The 26,956-nt window shown below is 40.1% G+C and overlaps 2 protein-coding genes and 1 long non-coding RNA gene across 3 annotated transcripts; 2 read left to right on the top strand and 1 right to left on the bottom strand.

The window, feature by feature from the left end:
* Window positions 1-5,115: 5,115 nt before the first annotated feature.
* On the bottom strand, window positions 5,116-7,388 carry LOC146690193 (uncharacterized). The gene is made up of 5 exons (XM_085434901.1): window positions 7,279-7,388; window positions 7,029-7,162; window positions 6,757-6,922; window positions 6,282-6,569; window positions 5,116-5,974 (listed from the first exon to the last, which is right to left on the bottom strand). The coding sequence occupies exons 1-5, from the start codon at window positions 7,386-7,388 to the stop codon at window positions 5,116-5,118; spliced, it is 1,557 nt and encodes a 518-aa protein (XP_085291027.1).
* A 3,449-nt stretch (window positions 7,389-10,837) lies between these two features.
* On the top strand, window positions 10,838-24,816 carry LOC146690191 (uncharacterized). Its single transcript, XM_085434937.1, has 11 exons — window positions 10,838-10,959; window positions 11,423-11,559; window positions 11,789-12,003; window positions 19,894-19,952; window positions 20,035-20,100; window positions 21,304-21,391; window positions 21,498-21,712; window positions 21,833-22,100; window positions 22,243-22,397; window positions 22,637-22,869; window positions 24,122-24,816. The coding sequence occupies exons 1-11, from the start codon at window positions 10,838-10,840 to the stop codon at window positions 24,370-24,372; spliced, it is 1,809 nt and encodes a 602-aa protein (XP_085291063.1). The 3' UTR covers window positions 24,373-24,816.
* Window positions 14,342-19,558, top strand: LOC146690192 (uncharacterized). Its single transcript, XR_014915679.1, has 2 exons — window positions 14,342-18,746; window positions 18,873-19,558. It is a non-coding gene; the product is annotated as an uncharacterized LOC146690192 (long non-coding RNA).
* Window positions 24,817-26,956: the final 2,140 nt, after the last annotated feature.

Here is a 26,956-nt window from a genome sequence, read left to right as displayed (position 1 = left end):
TAGCAAACTGTGGTATGGAGACGACTGTTTATAATATTTCTAGTGATACTCGAAAGGTCTCATCAAGTCCCAATTTAATTCAATTTATGCTGTTATCAGTGTTTGCAATGATAGCATGGCTGTGGTGTCATATCAATATATGCTCTCAGTGTTTGCTGATATCAAACTGGTACGAGGACCACTGTGGGTTAATCTTTGTAGTGATACTCACTCCTTTTTATTTAGACCTGATTTAATTCTGGTATAGTTGAATATTTGTATATAATCCCTGCAGCTGTCAGACTCTATAACAGGGGTCACCAGCCTTTCTTTAAACTGAGAGTTTGATAAAACTGTGAACAGTTTGGTTCATCTTTAGTTATATGGTTCTATCTAGCATATTCTATCTTGATATGCTGTCTTATCACAGGTTAATTTTTCAAAAATATTAACAATGATATAAGCAAGGAAAGGGCTACATGTCAACATACAACTCTTTATTTCTATTAATGTCTTACTTCATCCCTACCTGATTGACATGTTTAGGAATTATGAGTGATTGGCTCACTGTAGGGGTGAAAGTCAAATCACATTATGATATGTTAAAGTTAAAACAAAACACAACTGACTGTTTTATATCTAATATATATTATGTAATTATCCTTATAATTGCAAAATGTTTTTTTTTATAAATTTGATGATTTGTAATTTAAATCTGACATCACAAAAGTATTTTGAATAATGTATTTTGTAACTGCAGTACACATAATACTAATTTTAAACAATTTTGTCCAGGTTCCTTGCCACCAGGGACTCCTTCAGGACCATCGCGTTCAGTTTCAGAGTCGGTGTGTCCACGGTGAGCCAGATCACCCCACAGGTAGCGGCGGCCATCTGGGACTGTCTAGTGGACGACTTCATGGCTGTGCCTTCACCTGGAGACTGGCGGTCCATCACAGAGGGATTCCAGGAGTGCTGGAACTTTCCTCTGTGCTGTGCAGCTCTGGATGGGAAGCACGTCCAGACAAAGGCACCCCATATATCATATAGGAGACACACACATTGATATACACTAAATGTTTATTTCAATTCTTTTTTTGTGGTGCCCAAATTTATGCACCTGCTTGATTTTGTTTAAAAAATTATTGCACACTTTTTGTAAATCCAGTAAACTTCTTTTCACTTCTCAAATATCACTGTGTGTGTCTCCTGTATGATATTTAACTGACATTTTTTATTGTAACAACCAACAATAATAGCCATTATAAAGGAAAATAATGGCTATTAACAAGGTTGCCCAAACTTTTGCATCCCACTGTATTAGTGTATTTTGTCATTAGTATAATAAGAAATAAATTGTACATGTGTCAAGTCGTGTGCCAACATTTGCTGTGTAGTAGAACTGAGACATTAGTCATTATAAAAATTTGAAATAATATTAAAATTCTCAAACAGAAAAACATTAAACATAAATATATAAAATATAAGTATTTACAGAGAGACAGGAATAAAAAGGACCCAGCTGCTCTCCAGAGCAGGAACAAGGCTGAGGAGGAAATGCTCCATTGGAGACTGGTGTGGCCTCTTCACCAGGATGGCCAGCTCCACCGCCGATGGACCGTCCTGGGACCCGTCCCTCATCTGTCTCAGAGCCGTCCTCCTCTGTGGGCCTGTAAAACACAGCACAAAACACAAAGAAATGAGAAGGCTGCTACTAGATTTTAATTTCAACATCAAAAAACCAAAAAAAAACAGGATATAATCAGTTTTGTTGTGGATATTTAGTAAAGGTGATCACAAGGGAATCCCACCGAGTACAAAGCTATCAGTGCGTGCTGTACATTTGATGCTACAATTGACTACCTGTGGGTGCAGCAGCAGGAGCTCAGGGACTGGGGAGCCATGAGAAACAACAGGGGATGCTCTGCTGCAGAATCAGTTGGTTCTATCAATACAGTATTAAATGTTAACAGGTTGAATATAATTAGAGAAAGTATATACAGTGGTCCCTCATTTACTGCATCAGGGGTTCTCAGAATAACTAGCCCCTCGCCACACACTTCACTTTATACACTTTTTTCCACACACACACGAACATTAGTCACAGTTCTCACAACTGATTCTCAAAGTGCAAACCTTTGTAGATTGCAAAACGTAAAAGTATTATTATGCCGCGTTTTGTCTTCATCTGCCTGCCACTTTCGTGCGTGCGTGTCTATTTCCGAATGAGGGTCATAGTTATGGGTGTTTTTGTGCTGTTTTTTCTATTGGACATGATGGTTATTAAAACCAAACATGATAAATTGGGCAAGCGCAGGAGACACGACACGGAGGAGATTTGTCAATTAGGCTGCAGAATGCAATGCTGTACGGTGCAATAAAAAATCAGCAAAACAGCGAAGCAGTGGCGGATGAGCGGGACTACTGTGCGCTGTTTATTAATGAACAAAATATATTCCTATATGACAACATGCATAAAAGCAGAACGGTATTTGTACGTCAGTGGGAAAATAGTGGTGGCTTGCTAGCTTTTGTGCGGCTTCCCCGGGTCAGTCAAAAATGTAAAAAAGACAAATGAATGAACTTACCAGGTTGCCCGATCTCTTCACATATCTTCCTCCAAGCTCGGTCCTTTATATTCCTGTCTCGGTACAGAAAGCAGCTGGTGTCGTACAGCTCCGGGTTGTTTGCTACAGCTTTGATTAGCCTTCCCTCCATTGAAGAATGAAGGGCTTTGGCTGGATCTGCCTCTTTGACCTAGGTCACAACCACGTCACCAGGCTGCTGATTGGTTGTCGCGGCGCGATTTGACGCTGGAGTTCAGATTTTTCCAACTCGAGTGGTACTTGCGAAACGCGCGTATGCACAAAATGCAACACAAAAACTAACGCGCGTGGTTTTTTTCGCGAGTCAAACGTGCCAGACGCGCTAGACTGACGCGCGTTTCACGCGTTTTGACGATGCAAACTATGGCAAGCCATTAGTGCCAAAAATCGCCACTTTTCTAACCCGTTTGGTTAAGAAATGGCGTAAAAAACGCCGTTCAATCATTCAAAACGCCAAAAAAACCGGCGTTCAGTTCCAACAAACGCCGCTTTTTCCGCCACTCGGATGGTGCGTTCAGGGTGCCATCCGAGTGGCGGAAAGGTGACTGGAAAGGAAAAACTCAATGCATCATGGGAATCCCCCGGCAGCCTACGTCTATTGCAGCATAACTAAGGGAGGATTCAGGGTCACCTGGTCCAGCCCTAACTATATGCTTTAGCAAAAAGGAAAGTTTTAAGCCTAATCTTAAAAGTAGAGATAGTGTCTGTCTCCTGAATCCAAACTGGAAGCTGGTTCCACAGAAGAGAGGCCTGAAAACTGAAGGCTCTCCCTCCCATTCTACTTTTAAATACTCTAGGAACAACAAGTAGGCCTGCAGAGCGAGAGCGAAGTGCTCTAATAGGGTGATATGGTACTACAAGGTCATTAAGATAAGATGGGGCCTGATTATTTAAGACCTTGTATGTGAGGAGCAGGATTTTGAATTCAATTCTGGATTTAACAGGAAGCCAATGAAGGGAAGCCAAAACAGGAGAAATATGCTCTCTCTTTCTAGTCCCTGTCAGTACTCTTGCTGCAGCATTTTGGATTAGCTGAAGGCTTTTCAGTGAGTTTTTTGGACATCCTGATAATAATGAATTACAGTCGTCCAGCCTGGAAGTAATAAATTCATGAACTAGTTTTTCAGCGTCACTCTGAGACAGGATATTTCTAATTTTAGAGATGTTGCGCAAATGGAAGAACGCAGTCTTACATATTTGTTTAATATGTGCATTGAAGGACATGTCCTGGTCAAAAATGACTCCAAGGTTCCTCACAGCGTTACTGGAGGCCAAGGTAATGCCATCCAGAGTAAGAATCTGGTTAGATACCATATTTCTAGGCTTTTCAGGGCCGAGTACAATAACCTCAGTTTTAGCTGAATTAAGAAGCAGAAAGTTAGCGGCCATCCAGGTCTTTATGTCTTTAAGACATTCCTGCAGTTTAACTAATTGGTGTGTGTTATCTGGCTTCATGGACAGATAGAGCTGGGTGTCATCTGCATAGCAGTGAAAATGTATGCTATGTCTTCTAATGATGCTGCCTAAGGGAAGCATGTATAATGTAAACAGAATTGGTCCTAGCACTGAACCCTGTGGAACTCCATAATTAACCTCAGTGTGTGAAGAGGACTCTCCATTTACATGAACAAATTGGAGTCTATTAGATAGATATGATACAAACCACTGCAGTGCACTACCTGTAATACCTACAGCATGTTCTAATCGCTCTAATAGGATATTATGGTCGACAGTATCGAATGCTGCACTAAGGTCTAGCAGGACAAGCACAGAGATGAGTCCACTGTCAGAGGCCACAAGAAGATCATTTGTAACCTTCACTAAAGCTGTTTCTGTGCTGTGATGAGCTCTGAAACCTGACTGAAACTCTTCAAATAAGCCATTCCTCTGCAGATGATCTGTTAGCTGTTTGACAACTACTCTTTCAAGGATTTTTGATATGAAAGGAAGGTTGGAGATTGGCCTATAATTAGCTAAGACTGCTGGGTCTAGAGATGGCTTTTTGAGTAAAGGTTTAACTACAGCTAGCTTGAAGGCCTGTGGTACATAGCCGATCATTAGAGATAGGTTGATCATATTTAAGATCGAAGAATTAATTAATGCCAGGACTTCTTTGAGCAGTTTTGTAGGAATGGGGTCTAAAAGACACGTTGATGGTTTGGAGGAAGTAATTATTGAAGTTAACTCAGAAAGATCAATTAGAGAAAAAGAGTCTAACTTAACATCAATGGTACTAAGAGTAGCTGTAGATAATATTACATCTGTGGGATGATTACTGGTAATTTTTTCTCTAATGATAAAAATTTTATTTGTGAAGAAGTTCATGTAGTCATTACTAGTTAATGTTAAAGGGATTGTTGGCTCAAAAGAGCTCTGACTTTTTGTCAGCCTGGCTACAGTGCTGAAGAGAAACCTGGGGTTGTTCTTATTTTCTTCAATCAGTGATGAATAGTAAGATGTTCTGGCTTTGCGGAGGGCTTTCTTATAAAGCAGCAAACTATTTCTCCTCTAAATTTGTGACACGCCTGTCTCAGTGATATGTGGAGTCCAGAAAGTATATTAAGCCAGATATGAGTTCAATACCATGACTCCCTCTGGTGCCACTTAGTGGATTAAATAGTTCTACCACTTGCTCCATCACCATTCTGTCCAGAGTAAATTCAATGTCTGGCGCAGTAATCCTCTCAGGCCAGTCAACCAGCAATCCCAGCTCATCTGTACCATGAGCACCACCACCACCACCACCAGAATCTGCACCTGAGCCCTGAGCAGCAGTCGTCTCACTCTCAGTGGCTGTCACACTACCATCAGCTGTCCCACCAATAGTCCCATCAGCAGCAGCTGCTCTGGTCTGAAAGATGTCCTGCATGGCAGTTGAGGCTCGGCCCTGTTGCTGGAGGCTGCCTCGGACAAAAATCTGTAATGGGCTCAAGTGTCTCTCTGTCCGCAAGCCATGATTGTTCCACTGTTGAGTGAAGTCTTTCAAATCTCTGTTGATCCTTGGGAGATAGATGTAATGGAGAGCCCAAAGGTGCATTTCATTGTCAATGTCAATGATGCCTTCCTCCTCCAGGTGGTGAAATAAATCACAGTACACATTGGTCATTCCTCGCCACAGATCACCCCAGAGCCTCTCAATTCTCTGATTATGGGTACTCCTTCCTCTTAGGGCACTTCCACGATCAAAGCCTCTGAAAATGTTCATCATCAGGCAGACAGCATTGTTTTCCCCTCCTCTGTCTGTCCGGACCCTCGAGGGTACACCATAGGATACCACGGCTCTGATGAAACTTGATAAAACAGTGCTGCTACGGTTGTTGTTTGAGGCATGAAGGAAGACCACAAGACGACTGTATCCATCAATAGCCCCATGAATGACTATCCTCCACCTAAAACCGTGGTCCATAAGAAGAAAAATATTATTTCTGCTTTGTTATTGAAACAATGGAAAACACAGTCTTAATTGATTTACATGGCACTATTGCATGTCAAGTTTGAATTTTTCTCTGTACGTTGCTTGCGCTCTCTGTGTTCTCTGATCTTCCCCTTTAAACATAACCAGTTGTGTTAGAGGACTGCCCATCCCAGGGCCTGGCTCTATTGGACGTGTCTTACTGTTCAACAATTATATTTGATGTAATGCTGAATTTCACTTTGGTCAAAATAGGTGTTCAACAAATCAGTGTGGTTGGTTACCTTATCAGCTTGTGATTTCCATCAATGTGCCACAATAAGTTTGGACCTGCAACCTGATATGTTCTTCGTTCTGGTCTCCGCAAAACTGCTCTTATGGCAGCTGCTCCAGGATTTATCCGTAGCATGCTTGCTCGAACCCTCCTTCGCTGTAGTCCACGTACTCGCAGGGAGGCTCTGACAGCCTCAGGACCAATTTGTTCATTGCCAGCGACAATGTCCTGCACATGTTCATCCAGCGCACTGTCAGTCAGTTCCGCATACATTGATGCACGGGTGAAATGATACTGTCTGAAATCAGACAAAAAAAACATGAGTATTTTATCACTGCCATAACAACATACATCATTACTTGACTAGTTAGTGCACATTCAAATATACTAATTTTTACAATTTCACAATACCATTTAATTTGAATAAACAGTGGGTGTGTGTCACAAAAGAACTGAAAGTCACACTGGTTTCAAAAGTCACTGACCGCAGACGTCTTCGAATTGTACGAAGTGAAACATTCGAAATATCAGCCATCTGAGGTGCAGTGAATCCACATGACTTCAGGAATGAAAGCTGTTCCCGAGTGATAAGGTAAAGGGATCTGCCTCTACCTCTGTTGAAAACCACTGGTGCCTGGTATCCAAAAGAGCCTGAAAATATATAAGCGTTTGGTGTATTTGGAAAATAGGTTAAGACAGAGTCATAATTTATTTCACACTTTTGATGAGTCAAGGAATCGACACAATATGTGCTTACCTTGTTGGCCATGCTGAGTAGACAGTTCGACCTCCTGAATCAATTCAGCCAAGTCACGCAGAAGTTGATCTGCTGCAGTTACACTGATCAGTCTTCCTCTTGCCCACCGAAGGCTTCTCTGCATTGTCTCCAACCTCAAAGATATCAAAAAATTACTTCTTAATTCATGTTATATTTTCAGGCCATATTCCCCTTAAACATTTTATGCAAGTTAAAATGTTAAATGTTTTCCATCATGCTTTGATCATACCTCCTTAACGCTAACTGTAGCACATCTGGCCCAACATCGTCCATCAGCAGCCGCCGTGTACAGTCATTAAGAATGTTCTTGCACCTTGAGATGAAAATCCTCCAGGCCATACTTTGTACTGTGATCCCACAAAGACAAAAAATTAAATTATTACCTTCAACAGGTTTATATATTTAAATAAATCAAAAAATTTCATGTTAGTCTTCTGAAAATTGTGACTGAGCACTTTTGGAAACACTCTGTCATCACTAAGTATTGGGACTGTGAACAGTTACAGAATGCATCTGAAATAAATGTCAGATTCTAACAGGTTATAGTTCTGTTAATAGAGCTTTTGAATCTACGTTTCATACATATTCCTATCTTTAATAACAGTATGTCAATGATGTCAACCAATATTTTCATATTTCAAACACACACCCAAGTTAAAAATTTGAATCTCCGCATCTTCTACTCTGCATATCTGAAAAATCATTTTTGATAATGTTCCAATTCCATTGTCAAATGTTCCCATCTATGTTATTTATCTTTGTTTATTTTAAATGCTGTCATTAGTTTTTTTTTCCAACTTATTAACAAAATGAACATGGTCTACATTGTTTTGTTCACTTAAATAAAACGACATTTTTGTATTGTACCCTGGGTTCATGAAGACCATGCTGTCTTTTAACTTTATTATTTATTTTCTGCATATACTGTTCTTTATTCATTTCTTTACTCGTTGTGGATTTAAGAGTGTAATAACGGACTGAAACAGAAGATGGCAGCACTGCATGTACAAGGATGCCAGCTGCCGTTAAACCCCGAAGAAGTAGTAGCTCTGTCCCAGAATTCATAGCGCAGCCCTGCTCAGTTTCCAACAATGGCGGCAGCTAGTTAGTTTTAATATTACTCTGATTATTCTTTCTGGGTCACAAAATAAACATTTAACATATTTTCAGGATGAAATATAGCTGTATAAACCTCAAATATCACTGCAACAGATACACATGTGGTAAATGCAGACTACAGATACCATGGCAATGCCAGGATTGTGAGTGATTGCTGAAAATGTTGAAATGTACTCACTCACTTTTTATTATTATTTGTAAATATGTGTAAAAATGGTTGGTTTTTTGTACTGTTTTTATCAATAAATCTCAGCAACAAAGGACATACACCCATGTGTGTTGATTTCTCCCTAAGATGGCAAACTGAAACACTCCAAGTTGGTGACTTTTGGAGATTTATTTCCCTGGATGATTGAGAATGCATCAAGATGAAACACAAAAGGAAGTGCACAGCTTTTAGCAGCTCCCCCACCCCCTCAATCACACACCCCCACTCCCCTCCCTCCAGAATTCCCAGGTAACAACCTAATATACATATGAATGACAAGCCAATTAAGCTTCCACTTGGCTGAAGCTAAAGTTTAGCTAAAAGCCTACCAGCCATTTGGCTGCTCTCCGGGTTTTATAGGTAGAAAGGTAGAAGCCTGGGGATGCGAGTGCTAGAGCCGTGAGAACACCGGACTCCCGGCAAATTGTTTTCAAACCCACCGCCGTCTTTCGCTACTCAGGTTAAATATATATAAGTCACTTAGATAACTTAAAAATGTTATTGTTTGGCTTTTTAAACTATTGTATTTGTTCCTGAGTAAATGGGTTTGGCTGAGATTAAAGTTATAGTTTTTACCTCACATAATTGCGCATTGATTTTTCCGGTGAGCTTGCGAAGTAAAGTCACGTGGGCATGCCGCGTGAGCAATCGAACTGAGTCTAAAGTTTTCGTGTGCGAACTGAAGCGGGTGCTTTCCAATCATCAAAAGTAACAAAGTCATTTAACACATTTATACAGTTACCTTTACGTTTACCTACCATTTATCACAGATTTACATTTTTTTAGTACTATGCAAAAAAAGCAACCACAGAGCTACAGTCTGGGTCAATGGTGGCCGAGGCGACGACAAGGCTAACAAAGGAACCCTCGAAGCCTTAGCTTAGTGGAAAAGTATGAAACGAAAATGTTTTCTTTGTTGATGGACTGCGTTCGCAGTGCAATTTATTTGTTGCCGGACTATAAGATGAAAGTAGACACAATTTCGGGCTTACACATTTTGTCCGAAACTGTATATTAACGAGTTTTTTTTTTACTGTACTGTAAACAACCTATAAATAAAGAATAGAATATAATTCATTCATTCTTACCTTATACTAATCGTGGTGCAGGCCAGTGGAGTGCATGAACTTATATGCTTTCTCCTCTCTTCTTCTTCAGTCAAGTTTAACGGTAGCTTGCATCCACTTTCTCCTCTCAATTCCGCTGAGAGTAATTCCCGCTCTACTGTACAAGACTTGTGAATGGTTACCTGGAGGGATGTACCACTGTAAGAGGGGTGATACGGAACAGTCCAAGTGATCGCTGCTTTAATTTCCCGGTCAGATATACATAAATTGCACGTCGACATAGCTGGTGAACTGTAACTAGACCATAAATCAGTGATAACAAAAGAACATTCAATCTACTTTCTCCGGTACTTTATAGAATCAACATCAATTCAATGTCGTCTTGCTATCTGGGATGGCAGTGCAGTACCGTTTAGCCTAATCCGGCTAATGTAACAAGTGTTATAAAACCGTCCATCCATCCATTCGCTTCCGCTTATCCTTTTCAGGGTCGCGGGGGGCGCTGGAGCCTATCCCAGCTGTCATAGGGCGAAAGGCGGGGTACACCCTGGACAGGTCGCCAGTCTGTCGCAGGGCCAACACACAGGGACAGACAACCATTCACACTCACATTCACTCACACATTCACACCTAGTGACAATTTGGATTAATCAATTAACCTATCCCCACAAGCTGCATGTCTTTGGACGGTGGGAGGAAGCCGGAGTACCCGGAGAGAACCCACGCAAACACGGGGAGAACATGCAAACTCCACACAGAAAGACCCCGGCCTGATGGTGGAATTGAACTCAGGACCTTCTTGTTGTGCGGCAACAGTGCTAACCACTGTGCCACCGTGCTGCCCCGTTATAAAACCGTATTTTAAATAATATAAAGTGGCTAAACGGAGTACCATATTAAAGACCTTATTAACATGCCTCACCTAAAATGGCATGTTGGCAACATTCCTAACGGACCAAGGTTAGCATGACTTTTTTTTTTTCGCTTACTACAAAGCTAACATGTAACATGCGCTTAAAAGGACAAAGCAATGTTTCTGAATCATCGCTTAGCTTTTAGTTAGCAAAGTCGAACAGTAATTGAGATTAACTAGGGTACTTACGGTGTTTTTTGTTGGTGCAGAGATTTCGTATCCATTCACCTGTATGTAGGTTGTTGCACATAGCTTGATTGAGACAACATAAAAATGAGGTTGACTGTGATTGGTTACCACAAATTCTGATCACAGGTTGTGGTAAGGGGTGGATTAAAAAAAAACCCACAACTTTCAGTCTTGCTGATCCAATCACAAACAATGTACCTTCTCCCGCCGTACTTTGAATTTTCGGGATGCTATATATATATATATATATATATATATGCCCAGCCTTTTGGCGGACTTTTTGTGGACAGTCATGTCTGAACGGAGCGCTGCATTTCGACGGAGACTCACTGATATCAGAGACAGAATGAATGCCCAATTTAACCGGCTACTGAATCAAGATGACAGTGAAGAGGGGACATCTCTTCTACAAAGGTGAAATGCTTTGGTGGTGGTTACTCTATTGGCAAGCTCTTAGCTTTGCGCCTTCTTTGTTCTTGCAAAACGAAATAACTTTAACATTTTTAAATAATAAATGGCTCGTTTACTAATTATCTGTTACAATTCAATCGACAGCATTTAACAACAAATTCTGTAATCATAAATATCTATCCTAGATCGACGACTTCAAATGACAGTCATTTTAATCCCTGTTATGTGCATTTATGCATAAAGATTTTAGTTTATAAATGTAGCATATCCCATAGTTTCAGGGAGCATTTAATTTGCGAGACAATCGAAAAATGCATGCAATAAACACCGATGTGTTGAACACTCATTCCTTACTCTAAGTGTGTTGGGTGGTTTTTTTTTTCTTTTCGTTTTTTTTCTTGGGGGGGGGGGGGGGGGGTCTCTGTGTCATTAGTTTGACTTAAATTATCTCATGGTCTAATGATAGCTTTGGAGTTTTCCGCCAACAGCACGGAGGTGGACCAGTGCGCAGACCAAGAGGCGGGAGAACCAGACATCGCCAGTTAACGTTTAAGGTGTCAGAACTAAGGAATCCGACACTGACACACTACCGATCCCATAGGGGTAATCAATATTTATATTAATATTAATTATTTGGAGTGATGGGTTTGAAAAAAGAGAATTACATCATGGTGTCAGTTGTTTACAAATTGTAGAATTTGGCATTAGATTTTTAGCACCTTTGTAATCTTTATTTCCTTGCACCAATAAGTTGATGTTGAGACACTACAATGTGACAATTTACCCTTTTCCGTTTTTAGGGAAAGCTAATTTGGTTTAAATTTGATTACAGATGCCACTCCTGCTACTCGAGTGGTCGTTCCTGTAAACCTAAATGCAACTGAATTCAGGCAGGCACTACGGGACAATATTGCAGACATACCTTTGCAGTTCGATCTATGCAAAGTGAATGGACAGCGGCTCATTCTTCCTCTTGAAGAGGAGACGCCCCAAGAAATTAGAGCAAGAAACCTACTGGGTCGCTCCAATCTTTATGTCCGTCCAAAGGTATTCAAATGTTCCACTCGGGTGGCTGATATGGCATAATTGTCACTATTACTGTAACTCAGTGGCGCTCCAGTCAACCTAGTATTGTATAAGACATCTTTAACATGTTACTGCTCAGAATAATAAATGCTGTGATTTTCCCAAAAGGATTTGAGACATTCATCTGATCACTATGCCAGATGGCTATGCTTAAATAATTCCCCCTCAGTTGATTCACTGTTAATAACAGAAATGCAGTAGAGCAAGCTTGAACTGTGGTCTAACAGTATTTTAGGGTGTTACAGGAAAAATGATTCTATGTTTCTTTACCTTCTTTTAAATGTACAAAGATGCCTTTTGTCTGCCCTCTGCCTATGGTTAGATTAGTTTAGAATTATCTTTTTAGACTTTCCCAGCAAACACATCTTGTTTCTGGGACATATTGTTTTAGATTGTTTTATCTTCCCTAGCTCTCTGCTGACGAGCTAGCACCATATATGGAGTTGTTTTATTTTATCTGTTTATTATTTGTTATCCTGTTCTCACTGTCTCTGTGCTCTGTGCCTATAAAAATTACCAAGCCACTGTGCATGGTGTGAGTTGTTCTCAGCAGCTCACCCGTGTACACGTTTGATAAAGAAAGTAACTTTGTCTCATTGTGTCTTTATTTCTCCTGGGTCTTTTACAGAGTTTTCCCCCAACATTTCTTGGTCCTTCGGAGCCGGAGCACCTCCATCGTGTCCCATCTCCGTGACCAGTCCACGTTGTTCGCCTGTCGACAGCCCACACACCAGGTGTGTGGAAAAAGACCAAGAGCGTTAAATTCGGGTCTTGGCCAACGTCTTAGAAAGCGACCCACGGTGGTGGGGCCCGATCGAGGTGGACCAGACCCGGCGACACCGACCAGGTAGATACAGACACACTGACACAATCTTGCGTAAAAGCGTATTTTAAATTCAGGGAATTTAAAATAGCGAAAGTAGCTCGTCGCGACTGGAAGCTCCCCACCTCTGTGGGTTTAAAGTAGCTCGTCGGCTGGTAGCTTGGAGCTCGTCGACTGGAAGCTCCCCACTTCTGTGGGTTAGGTTTGGAGCTCTGGGTAGCTCCCCCAGCTGGGTCTAGACAGGGTCTAGGGAATAAGTAGCTCGTCTACAGAAAGACTGGCAGCTCCCCTTATGATAAGGGTTCCGATCGCGCGAATAGGTGTGAATGTGAATGTGTGTGTGTGTATTGTTTTAATTAACGGAGCAAGCTGAATTTTCACGGTCCAATAAGAGACTGAGCTGCTCCTACTGTGTTTTTCTTTTACTGCTATTCACTGACGTGCTGGTGAGTTGAGAGAACGGTCGAGTTCCGTCTCGTAAAGTTCACACCGCTTTTGGAAATAGTCCGAAAGTAGAAGGGCGTGTGAGCAACCACTCTCGTCTCTAATACCAGCGAAGGTGATAGCAGCTGTATCGTGTATATATTACTTAATAAACAAAAATAAGTAAATACATAAATAAGATGGGTAATCAAGCAAGTGAAATTAAAACTCATTCCTGCTGACGAGCAGTGGTGAGAAAAGAAAAGTCCAGACGCCGGACAAAAACAGAGAGAGATTTAAGAAAACAAAATATAAACAGTCAGAAGAACAGAATCCAACTGCCAGTTTAGTAAAACCAGAAGACGAGACACTGTGCAGTGTCCACAATCCTTTTAGTAAACCATCACTCATTCCTGCAGCCGCATGTGCAGCACCACCCATATCAGGAAGAACATAATAATCCCTTATTAAGTGAAAACTAGAGATCAAAGTAGTTTGAGGTAGTTTAAAAGGGTTGAAAACAGACCCCACTGAGTAGATATAAATATAAAAAGTACGAAATAAAGATAAACAAAGGGAAAATTACAGTAGAAATTATCTTTAGAGTATTTGAAATTAATAATAGCAAGGATAACCTGTAAAGTGATATTATCAATGAAACACAGTTGGCATGATGACCATGCCCACAATGTATAAAATGAATATAAAGCAAATAATTCACACGAAAATATTTTAATAACATAAATAAAGTATATTAAGGCTGTGTCACTGTTCAGCCAAGGACAGTGTGTGAAAAGGTAACTGTCTCCACCCTGGGAAAAGGATGATTCTGCAGGTCATCTGAAGCCCTTGATGGATACAAAATAAAATATAAATAATATATTATAATAGAACTGCCTGGTCCGCCATGCAACAGAGAGAACAAATGTGACCGCAGATTGGGTGAATTCTAAATTATCTGTTTGCTGAATAAGATGATCCTACTAACAAATTGGCTCAGTAGTAGTATAGTGGTACACACTGATAAAATATTATAATATGCTACTGCTGTTATATAAGACAAAGAGGATAATATTAACAATGACATAATATTAATATGAAGAGGCACCTTAATCGGTTATGATGTGAGGTGGATAATTGTTAAGCAGTAGTCTGCATCAAGCTTAAGGTTTGCTGAAACTCAGTGTAATGACATGTGAGATGAAGACAATACAGAGAATAACTAAACTAATGAAGTGCATAGAGGCACTTGACCAGCTTGAAACTTATCATCCTAGAATGACACATTGCTGAGATATAGAGCACACCTATAATAACAACCAATAAGCAAAACCCTGTAGACAACAGCTACAACTACAGGATTGAGAAGCTGAATTAAATATGTAGACACTGCTAAGCTGATGAGCATGTTCCACATTTTCTTTTCTTTTTATTTATTTGTTTCTTTTAGAGCAGAAGCTGCTGTAACACACCCAAAGAAAGACTCTAGGTCTGACCAACCGTTTCAGTCATGGGCAAAAAGATGTCAGTCAATAAAATTCTAAAAGATAATTTATTGACAAAAAATATATCAAGAGATAAAAGATAAAACAGTCCAGTGTCCCACTTATGAATTGTATAAAAACACACAGTCCCAAGGCCAGAGCCAGCTATGCCACACAGCCAAGTTGCACTCCACATGTTGCCTTTAACAGGGTTAGAAGTTGTCCTTGGAGACCCACCACCCTGCAAGCATATAGTCAGTGGTCACTCAAGCCTCTGCAACCCTGCTGCCTTTAGGCTGTGGCATATAATAGGCCCTGGCCTGCACAGAGAGACAAAACAACACACTTAATATAAAATTCATAGCGCAAAACCAATCCATCCCAAACATATCTGATTTCATCACATTACATACCTGCACAGAGAGACAAAACGACACAGCAGTGTTTGTAGTGTGGGCTATAAGAAGACCGGTGTATCAGTGGAATCAAGTACACCTGCCTCTAATTAGTCCAACCCCATTCCAGCCATTGGCTCACCAAAAATGTGACAACCACAAAACCACTCCCAACCCAGTGCAACTTCACACAATAATATGGAGCTGAATTAACACAGGCACATTAGTCTACCATGTTACAAGCTGCATGCTATTAAAAGCCAACATATGCAGACTTCTGCCTTGTTCGGGTGGCAGCATTTTTCTTTTTTCTTTTGTGTCCTGACACGTTTATGTTTTTTGTTTTTGTTTGATTATTTTGTTGGTTTTGGAAACGAATTTAAACGAACTTGTGACAATACTTGAGAATCACAGTGACACATAGTGATTAGGCATATGATTGAAAAATGCCTAGGTTTAGAGCTGTGAGCTATGAGCTGTGAGGAATGCAAAGTTAAATATATATATATTTGTATAAATGGGAAACAACCCTAACTTGAAAGTTTGAAATGTGTGAGATCCATGAATTGTTTGAAAAACTAGAAATTATTTAAAATTGCCTTAAGTGAAAATGTAGTGTTGCATCTATTCTCCCAAACCAAGAAAAAAAAGAAGAAGCATTCTGTAACTTAAAAATAAGGCTGATGTGTTGACAACAGACTAAAACACTAATCCGCAGGTGGCTATCAGGAACAGAGAGGCGAGCAAAGTCACAAACACCAAGGCTGCAGACAGCCACGCAGAAACAGCAGATAACATAGAGACAACGCCTGCTAGAACCGTGGAGAGGAAGGTCACTTCCCACGAGATTGTAGGAGTAGGCCACAGAGAAATAATGCAAAACAGTTTTGAGGCAGCCACTTAAACTGACAGTTTTCAAAGGACAAATTAGTTGTAAAGTCAGCTGCAGGCCACACAACTGTACAACAATTAACTGCCCCTTTAGAACTAGTACATACAGCAAGTGGCCGCAGGTGCTTTATTAAATGCATATGACCCGTCGTGTCCAGTAACTTTGCTAGGTAGAGACGCTCTGACAAAACTTAAGATAGCAGTCATGCCATTCTTTTCTGGTATTAGCATTTGACCTTACAGCACAGGCCGAAATTGTGTAGGTTACGCAGTAACCACAGATAGTAAAATAATAGAAGCAAAACCATTTTCTTCTTCATGTTCTGCACAGAGCGCTGAGCTGATAGCTGTGATACGCGAAAGCTAAATACACAAAGACAAACTAATAAACATACATACAGACAGCCAGTATGTTTTCTCTGCTGTGCATCATTTTGCAAAAAATTTGGCATAACAGAGGAATGATTACACCAACTGGAAAACCGGTTCACCATGCCAACCTCTTACAACGCCTACTGACTCTTTCATTACTACAGGCAACAATTTTGCTGACAGAGCAGCAAAATAGGCGGCACAAAAGACAAACATCACATTGATGGCAGTAAACACACATCAGATTACACTGGATGTGTTGAAAAATGAACAAAAAGCAGCAAGCACAGCAGAGCAGGCAAAATGGCTAAAACACGGTGCAGTTCTGACAAACGACTTAATGATGTGTTATGGCAAGCTAGTGTTGCCAAAATTCCTCCACAAAATGGCGGCATTAGTGACTCATGGCTGTACGCATTTGTCAACGGGGGGACTGACCAGTATTGTCAACTCTCATTTCTACACTGTAAATTCTACACTGTAAATTTTGAAACCTCAGCAAAACAATTTGTCAGAACGTGCATGACGTGTCAAAAATATAATGCTCAGGGAAACCTGAGACCACACAATCCATATGGACTTTATTGAGCTAAATGAATGCCAAGGGTAAAAATACACCCTAGTGGTTATAGATGTATTCTCAAAGTGGCCAGAAATCTACCCAGTGAAAAAGGCAGATACAATTTCAGTAGCAAAATGTATGTCTAAGTTGTAGGAAAATAAAGAGATGATTGTAAATGACGAAGAATGTAATGATGTCTATCAAGTGTCTTGCAGATCACAGCCCGGTGACTGGGTTCTGATCAAAGTGCTCCAAAGGAAAAATTGGAGCTTGCAAAATAGCGGAACGACCATCCTGGATCCATCAGAGTCACTGCAGGCGAGTCAGTGAAGCCATCTAAACACAGCTGACGGCAGGCTTGCCCACTTGTTGTGATCTCGCCCGGTGGAGGGGTCAGCTTTCCTGGCCGGGGGGTCTACTCGCGACAGGAGGGTGTGTCCCGTCGTCATGAGGTGGTGGCTCTTAACAACTGCAGCGGCCCTGACCATGGCCGGGCTCCTCACCTTTGCTTCCGTGAGGGACAACAAGTTACGCTATATGGAGAGAAGGCAGACACTGTATGACAAAGGACAGTACACCAAGTTTCCCCATGGCTACGCCACTAACTTTTGGTGGCAGTTTATGAACACTACAGCTCACTGGAATAATAAAACTGACTGCTATGCATGTACCCATATGCCCCTATCCTCGCAGACGTCTGGCCTGTGGCCGTACAGCATACCTGAAGATCGCAGTTGGTGTCTGTTGGGCCTGGCAACACATCCAGGCTACGGTACTCTTTGGTCCAAGGCCAACTACAGCATCCCAGCAAAAGCAACCTGGAGGTCATCATCACCCACAAATGTGAACTGTTCCGGACAGACCTACCTACTGACCTGGCCCCAAGTCTCAGACCCACTGCCTGATGTAATTCTACTGAACAAGCTGAACGCAGCGCAACTGCCAGTATGTGTGATGAACAATGGATCGCGGGCAGTGGGGGAGCTGCCTACTCACCTATCTACCGGATGCCACTACAAACAAAGACTCAGTACCAGACAGGATGTGCACGGACGGCACCAAGCAGTAAAGGAACCAGAGTTTCGCATCTGAGGAGGAGTGAAATTCTTACAGAGCTTGATCCCCGGCATTGGAGCTGCCGAGGTGCGGGATCATGTGGAGATCAACCGATATGCTCTGCTACGACGCATCAACTTTGACAAAGACCCTGGGACCGGCTTTAGCAGGAGAACAGAAGGCCATCAGAACGATGGTGCTGCAGAACAGACTGACTCTAGACCTGCTAACAGCATCACAAGGAGGAGTTTGCAAGCTGATCGGGGAAACATGTTGCACTTTTATCCCTGATGGATACGAAACTGGAGGAGACATTTATGAAGCTTTGCAGAATTTGACCGCTCTGCAAAAATATGTCACTGACCACACACCTGGAGCAGCTACAGCACAAGGCTGGCTGGACTGGCTGTTCAGCGGTTCATGGCTGGCTGCTGTAGCAAAGCCATTTTTCCTTCTAGGTCTCATCATGATAGCACTGCTCATATTAGTGTTGTGTGTGTTGCCATGCCTAAGAGTAATGATTTCAAAGATGATAACAACTACAATGACTGCTTATGTTGCCGTGCCTGAAGAAGACCAGCATCCCGTTGCAATTCTGTTAGAGGAGAACTTGTAATAACTGCTAATAAATGACGTGGTGATTAAAAATGACTTGTCAAGTGATCACGCACTGATTAAAACATTAGTAGGTTATGCAGGTTTTTATCCTTTTATTTTTTGAAGTTTTCAGTTTTAAACATAAAGTTTTTCATTTTAAATATGAAGTTTTCATCATTTTACATATAAAGTTTTCAATTTAAGGTTTGCATCATTTTAAATATAAGGTTTTCATCCTTGTATTTTTTGAAGTTTTCATTTTACATATTAGGTTTTCATCATTTTTAAATACAAAGTTTTCATTTTAGTTTTTATCCTTTATTTTTTGTAGTTTTAGTTTTATTATTTTTTCTTGTTTATTCCACTTGTTATTTCATTTACTATGATTTTCATTTACTATGTTTTTCTTTTTATTATTTTCTTTTGTTTTATTCTTTAGACCAAATGACTTCCATTTCTGCTATGCTGACATTTTGAAAATTAAAAAATTGCTTAAGATACTTAATAAATAACCTTCACAGACAATTGTTGTATACATTTAAAATAAGTTAAAACAGGAGGGAATGTTACAGGAAAAATGATTCTATGTTTCTTTACCTTCTTTTAAATGTACAAAGATGCCTTTTGTCTGCCCTCTGCCTATGGTTAGATTAGTTTAGAATTATCTTTTTAGACTTTCCCAGCAAACACATCTTGTTTCTGGGACATATTGTTTTAGATTGTTTTATCTTCCCTAGCTCTCTGCTGACGAGCTAGCACCATATATGGAGTTGTTTTATTTTATCTGTTTATTATTTGTTATCCTGTTCTCACTGTCTCTGTGCTCTGTGCCTATAAAAATTACCAAGCCACTGTGCATGGTGTGAGTTGTTCTTTGCAGCTCACCCGTGTACACGTTTGATAAAGAAAGTAACTTTGTCTCATTGTGTCTTTATTTCTCCTGGGTCTTTTACAGTTTTCCCCCAACATAGGGTTAGGGTCATTTTGTTCTTGTAATCCCAGTTTCCTGGGTTTTGGCTTTTTCATTGTCTTTTGTTAATGTCCTTAACCTTTGCTTTATTTATTTATTTATTTATTTTCCCCCCTCAGTTATCCTAAGTTATACCTACCCAAAGACTGATCTTCTGTGGTTATGCTTTCATTCATTTTAGGTGTGGCTGTTTTGGTTCTTGTCTTTGACTTGTCCTCTGTTCTTGTTTGTCATTTGTTGTTCCATTTCTTTTATATTTTAATACTCTGGTGTTTTAGATTACAGAAGCCAATGAGGACTCAACTGGTGGAGAAGTTGTGCAGTCTGAAATGACAATGTAAGTGTTTGACAACTGCCTTTGGACTGTAGCACTGTAAATGCATTACACCCTCTCATCATCAATATTTACCATATTGCAGTGTGCTGCATGACACCGAGACACCTGACCATGGCAGGCACAATGTACAGGAGCCAGAGGTTATCAGGTAAATGGCACTCTGTTTGTTTATGAGTTGGAATTTTAATCTTAAACTATTGCACGATTTTATTTTATTTTTTGGTAAAACAACTGTTGTACAAACTAATTCTATCATTATTATAACTTGGATCATTTTGTGTAGTCTAGATCAATAAATATCTGCATTGGGGTCCTCTTCCTGCTATGAAATATTTCTGCTATTCCTTTGCAGTGGTCTGCATGAAAACCATACAGCTCATTCTAGTAGGCATGGTCTCCAGGAACCAGAGGTTAACAGGCAAGTGGTAGTTGTTGAATAACATGCCAAAACTTAAGTGTAAACTGGAACTTATAAAGCACACACCATAGGTAAATAGACACTCAATTAGTACAATATACGGGGTGAGACCAGCGAATATTAAAATTTTAAAGGTTGCATGTATTGAACTGATAACATTTATGTGCCCTGAATATAGACCAATGGTTTAATTGCCTCATTCGGTTTCTGTTTTGCTTTTTCATGTTTTTCTGATTTGTTGATGTCATGATATTGGTATTTTTAATTGCTGAAAATGCATCGATAACACTTTAGTCAGCCTGACCATTCAGACACTTGGAACTACAAATCACCCAAACTATTCCCAGTAAATGGGCCCTGTAGTGGCAGTTCCTTATGTTTCACAAAAAAAGGAAAAGAAGACACTGCTGCCCTGTGATAATCTTTTGTGCGCAGGTGAAAACTGCACTGTCAAAACTTGAAAGTTGCATTGTATAGTTTATTGATCCATTTTGGCAACCAATAACAAGATCCATTTTTGTTGCTTCATGCTGCTTGTCTCTCGAATTAAAAACAAAACAAAACAAAAGGCCCATCTCAGTGCATGCTGGTCTTATACCAGTCTCTTAAGTTATCAGAAATAGCCCTGAAATTCTTCCTGGCTGACTTGATAAGATAAACAACAAAACAATGGAATGAGCATTAACCTACAAATAAAAAATGATTAGCCCAAAAATAGAAGTAAACTAACAACAAACTTTATATTTTAATATTTTGAAATTTGTTAAAAGACAAAGGGCTCCAACAGATGCAATCAAGGACCACATGGCCATTTTAAGTGCCTGTATCTATACAGTAAAAGAATGTGAAATCAGATTCTTTTATCATATGAGTCATTCCATTTCAGTATGTACACATGATATTAAAAAAATCAAATGCATTTGTTCTGTTTAGGGAAGAGTTTTACATCGACTCTGCAGAGTCAGAAGTATCAGACCTGGATGAGGCTGTCCTGGCTTCCCCTGAACGAAATGATTCACATGTATGTCTCATGAACAACACTGCCAGAACTGCTGTGTATGTGTTTCATGTAGTCATGACCTTTCTCTCTCCCCCCCCCCCCCCCCCCCCCCCCCTCTTTTCTTCAGGACGAGATGGACCTTGCGACTGTGTTGAAAGATTTCCAGGAAACACATCTTGACACCAGCAATTATTGTACAATAATAGCCAGACGAAGGAAAATCCTACATAGTGCCTGCATGGCACTTTCTAAGTCATATTTTGCCTGGCATAAATTGCCAAATATTGAATTTGTTGGTGAAATGGCCGATGATTATGGAGGCCCAAGGCAGGAATTTTTTCGGTAACCCATTCCCATCTCTCCCACACAATAATAGAATGTGTGAATGTGTTTTTTGTTGTTGCAAAGATGAAATCACAATTTGACTCAATTTTTTTTATTTTTTACTATCTTTTCCTGCAGCTTACTTATGGTCGAAACTCAGAATTCCCTAGGGATTTTTGAGGGGAAGCCTGGCAGTCTGTTGTTCAGCTATAGCCAGCAGTTGCTGTCAAGCAACAAGTTTTATACGGCTGGTAAACTGATTGCTTGGTCGATAGCACACAATGGGCCAGGGCCACGGTGTATCAACAGACACCTGTTCTGTATGATGTGTGGCCAGAAGACATCTCTTGATGACTTCGATGTAGAGGTCTTCATGGACGAAGACATCAAACAGAACATAGAAAAGGTAAAGCTGTGTGCATGCTGAGGTGTAATTAAATTCAATGAAACGATGCATAGCTTAACTCATAAGTGGAACGTCTCAAAATGTAAGTGCACTTAGTGAATGCTTTAAACGTATGTATTTATGGAGGTGCCTGATTTTCAAGGTTTCCAACTTCAGCACCCTAGAAGACCTGGCAGACTTGAAAAGTCACCTTGGGGACTGGATTGCAGGCTGTGGTATCCCTGACATCTACACTGCCACACTACTTGATGTTAAGAGGATAAGGGGCAAGATTGTATCTCATTTTGCATTTCACAGGTGAGAATTTGCTAGAAAATTCCAAAGTAGTTTCCTGGTCAGGGCTCGTCTTCCCATTGTGTTCCCCCCTAATAGTTAACACTTAAACAAATCATCAATCTGCTGAGTTGATATCTGTATTGCAGTTAAGGTGGTGTTTAAATTGACAAAAGAAAACTTTTTGTTTTGACAAAACTTTTTGTTTTGTTTCACAATTTTGCTATGTTGTATGAATTGAGAGTACAATCTGTGGTCAACAGGGTTGCCAGCATGATTCAGCAGTTTGTTGCCAGTATGGACTCGTGTGGTCGGTTCTGGCAAATGGTGAAGAGATGCTGGAAGCAGTTCCTTCCTGTATTTACAATTGCAGGAAATAAACTTACAAGAAACAGCTTCCAGGATCTCTTCACCATTGGATGGAGTCCAGCTGGAAGTGACAGACGTGAAAAAGCCACCATCTTTCAGTGGGAATGGTGGCTTATGGCCATTCAGGGTGAGTACATAGAATACAACACATGTCTTGTTTCTGTTTGAATTGCTTCAGGCATTTCATGTTAAATACAGTGTCCACAATACAAAATACAGACAACTAAATCGAAACAACACTTGGGTGCAATAAAACCTTAGAACTTTGCAAAATCCACCCCTTCTTAGAGCATATGAGGAAGTTTTTGACTATTTTACCTTTTAGGTGAGGTATTTGAAAGGAAACCACCTACAACAAATATTTTTTGAAGATTATTTCTTTTATCCTCTGTCATCTCTACCAGATCTTGTTTAGACTGATAGGATGTAATTTGATTTTCATTGTGATTTCTGGTAAAACATTATTTTTATTACATGACCGAAAACATCTCCTAACACTAAAATATTAAATAGTTATATTACATACTTGTATTTAAAATATGGTAAAATTTAAGATTCAATTGTATTAGCACATCTGAGAATTAAGTAAATGGTAAATGGCCTGTATTTGTATAGCGCTTTACTAGTCCCTAAGGACTAGAGTCAGTCGTTCTCCCATTCACACAATGGTGATGGCAGCTACATTGTAGCCACAGACTCCCTGGGGCGCACTGACAGAGGCGAGGCTGCCGGACACTGGCGCCACCGGGCCCTCTGACCACCACCAGTAGGCAACGGGTGAAGTGTCTTGCCTAAGGACACAACAACCGGGACTGTCCGAGCCGGGGTTCAAACCGGCAACCTTCCGAATACAAGACGAACTCCCAACTCTTGAGCCACGATCGCCCCCAGTATTTTTGCAGTGTTTAAGACAGGTTTCAAATTGTGTTATTTGTGTCATTTGTTAATTAGATGCACTGCCTAACTAGAAGAACCTTCAGGTATTCCATTGACTATAACGAAACCTCCTGTATATTAGTGTCCTAGGGTAATCGAGTGGTGCAATGACAACACCCGCGCAAATGTGACATCACTAGAAAGCCAATGTACTCTTGCAAGGACAGAATGAATAACTTAAAAAAAAAAATACACATTGCATAAACAGTCCTTGACATATAGGTCTGACTTGGAGGACCAAAATTAATTTCCTGTCTTAGGAGGGCAGGATTGCTTTGAGTATTTTTTTTTTTAATACAATGCTTTGCAATAATGGTTTTGCCTAAAAACCTGTTTTTGACTCCAAAATAGTCATTAACGCAACTGCTCTACTATGCAGTCAGTGTAACTGATTATAAATCTACACATTGCACCTTATTTAACACTTGTATGTATTTTAACAGAGCAAGAGGTGGACCACACATTTGAAGAGCTGCTGGTCTTTATAACTGGGGCTGACTTACTTCCACCACTGGGGTTCCCACAGTCCTGCAACATAGACTTTTACGATCAGGAGTCAGGGATGCGGCGCTTCCCATACAAATCAATGTGCAGCTTATCCCTGTATCTCCCAAGAGGTGTTGCAGATGAAGATCAATTCAAAGATCTTATGAACGATGCATTAAAAGGATCCCTGGGATTTGGAAAGGTGTAGCTGCATACATGAACTGATGCTGGGAAGCTGTGGTTAAAACCTGTGGCCTTTTGGGATGAAGTTGTTATTGTAAGTGTTCTTAAAGGGGATTGCTCCTGGCACTCAGGCTTCTTAAAGATTTTACATTTTAAAAGTGTTTTTACAAATGACTGTTCATTGTGTATATAGTTATATTTATAGTCCAGTTAAGACAACTAGGGTATTCATGCATCAAGCCATGCAAAATAAGTGGTGTTCAGAAAGTTTCCAGGAAATAGTTCAAATGACAATTCATCTAGAAATATTCTTTTGGAAAATTGTTGTTTATGTTCAATTAAAGTACACTGCATAGAGTGTGGGTTTTTTTTTTTATTTATTTATTTATTTTCAAGATGTACAAGAGATGCCAGACAAACTTTGAACTAAAAGACACTGACTTTTGTAAAATAAAATATTGTAATGTCAGTTCTCATGGTGTCTTGTCTATTTAAAAATTAAATTTGAGGCTTACCTGTTACTGTCAAATACTGGTATTGGGTTCCATTGACGAGGGCTATGAAGTACAATTATGTGCTTAAGTCAAGGTAAAAGGTTAAATGAATTTACCCTCATCTGTTCTCAAACCAAGAACTGAAGAATCCATCTCAACTCAGAATTAAAAGTTATGAATTAATTTTACTGCTTTCGAGAACAAAGCAGTTTTAACAAACTGACTTTAAACTCCGGCGTTAACTCTGAGATTGGCACCTGGCCTTTTACTATAACCTGGTTAAAAATCAATTATGTAAATGTGGTAGAATTTGGTAGTATTGTGGTAGAATTATGTAAGAGATGATGGCTGTAAAGCTAGTGTTTTTTGTAAAAAAATAATGTCAAGATAATGAACACTGGTATTAAAATTATATTTTATACATAAGGCAATAACTGTAATTACCAAAGTAAAGAAAATGATTTGTTAGACTCAGTTTGTTGGTGAACGATGCTTAAAAAGTGTGTAGCAATTTGGACAGTCAATCCAGTGATTGCTTTGCTTTTTCTATGGTCACGGCTTACCTTCTTTATTACTGTCATTTGGCTGTACGTGACAATATATTTAGCTAAAGTTCCTTATGCTTGTTTAGGTTTCTTCCTGTGTTCTAGGTTCATTCAGCCCAACCTCAGGAAACTTGTCTGCTTGCCTACTGTCATCTCTACAAGCCTCATCATATTCATGCTGTCTGACTCCGCTGATAAGGAACCAAAATCCCTGAAATGAACAGTCGCTTTCTAGCCTATATTTTTAAGCCTCAGTTCATCCAAAAACAGGATTACACAGTGGTACATGTTTATAGATCAAACACTCTATAAATGAATGTTTTTCATTTTCCCTAATGTGTGTTCACAAAGGACACAGCCACAAGTGCTTCTACAGTGTTTGTTTTTACTTTTAGCTACATGGTGGTTTAAATAAATGTCACACATGAACTTGTAATCTCTGAAAAATAAGGGGAAAAGGTGAGATTTGAAAAATATTCCTGAGATACTGTTAACATTAAATTTGAAGGCTATTATACAGTGGTATTACTTTAAACTGAGTAAAGCGGTATTTTCATAAAAGTTAAGGTCTCCTTTTGTTTGTTTCAGAAAGAGCATACTGTCATTTACTTGCTTTTATTATTTATTTATATGCCCTCCGCGGACCATCTCTGCACTGCGTGGGTGATTAGTGGCTCCCTGCACAGTAAGGGCTGCACACAGGGACAAGACGCACTCGGTTACGATCGGATCTTCCCTGGGCAGGGGGAGGTGATGAACTGTATGCCACTTTTTCATTGGCATACATTAAGTACAATGTTTTATTGCCTACGGTGGGGCAGGTCACATACTGGGTGAAGGTGGGCAGTGTGGAGTCCAGCGAGACATGATTAAAGTCCCCTAATATTAGAGACAGTGTACAAGACAGTGTACATCACTGTCACAACGACATTTGTTTTCATTCAAAGGCTTTATGGTTTTTCCTATAATACCTGGTGGACCAGTCTCTAGTCAAAATGCCCAGGCTGATTTTTTGTCCCAGTCCAGCCCTGGGTCTGGGCATTCCTCGCTGCACTGTACATCATACACTACGTTGTTAAGTTTGTGTTTAGGAGTTTTGTCTTTGGGATGAACCAGTTTTTGTCTGAGTTTGTGGATGGGTCTGAAGTAAGCTGGGATGTCGTGCTTGGAGAAAACTCCTGAGTTTCTCTGATAAACCTGCTACATAGGGGATGACAATTTTGTTCCAATTGTTCTTCTTATCCTCCTTAGTTGGTGCCTGATCTTCTTTTCTGTGCATCTTTGCTGACTTGATAAAAGCCCAGTTAAGATAACCACGTTTTAAGAGCTTTCTTTACAGGTGTGCGTTACCTCTTTTCCCCTTCAGGCTTAGAGGGAATATTTTTGCCTGGTGTTGTAGGGTCCGGATTACTCCACGTTTGTGTTCCAGAGGGTGGTGGGAGTAAAAGAGGAGGTACTAGTCCGTATGTGTGGGCTTCTAGTAAACTTTAATGTTGAGGTTTCCATTCCCTTCAATGTGCACGGCACAGTCCAGGATTGGCAAACAGTTATTCTTTGTGTCTTCCCTGGC

This window comes from Copadichromis virginalis, linkage group LG16, assembly GCF_057382275.1.
Source record: "Copadichromis virginalis isolate Kocher_CV1m ecotype Utaka linkage group LG16, C_Virginalis_male_GT1.1, whole genome shotgun sequence".
NCBI lineage: Eukaryota > Metazoa > Chordata > Actinopteri > Cichliformes > Cichlidae > Copadichromis > Copadichromis virginalis.
This window is presented reverse-complemented; position numbering and strand designations above follow the sequence as displayed.

Bases quoted from the DNA above. Each gene is read 5' to 3' on its own strand.
- LOC146690191 (XM_085434937.1), top strand. From the start codon at position 10,838: ATGTCTGAACGGAGCGCTGCATTTCGACGGAGACTCACTGATATCAGA. The intron at 21,392-21,497 runs GTATGTCTCATG...TCTTTTCTTCAG, and splicing joins CTGAACGAAATGATTCACAT to GACGAGATGGACCTTGCGAC. The intron at 22,870-24,121 runs GTGAGTACATAG...GTATTTTAACAG, and splicing joins GTGGCTTATGGCCATTCAGG to AGCAAGAGGTGGACCACACA.
- LOC146690193 (XM_085434901.1), bottom strand. From the start codon at position 7,388: ATGGCCTGGAGGATTTTCATCTCAAGGTGCAAGAACATTCTTAATGAC. The intron at 6,923-7,028 runs GTAAGCACATAT...ATATATTTTCAG, and splicing joins TACTCAGCATGGCCAACAAG to GCTCTTTTGGATACCAGGCA. The intron at 5,975-6,281 runs GTAACCAACCAC...CCACGGTTTTAG, and splicing joins GGAAATCACAAGCTGATAAG to GTGGAGGATAGTCATTCATG.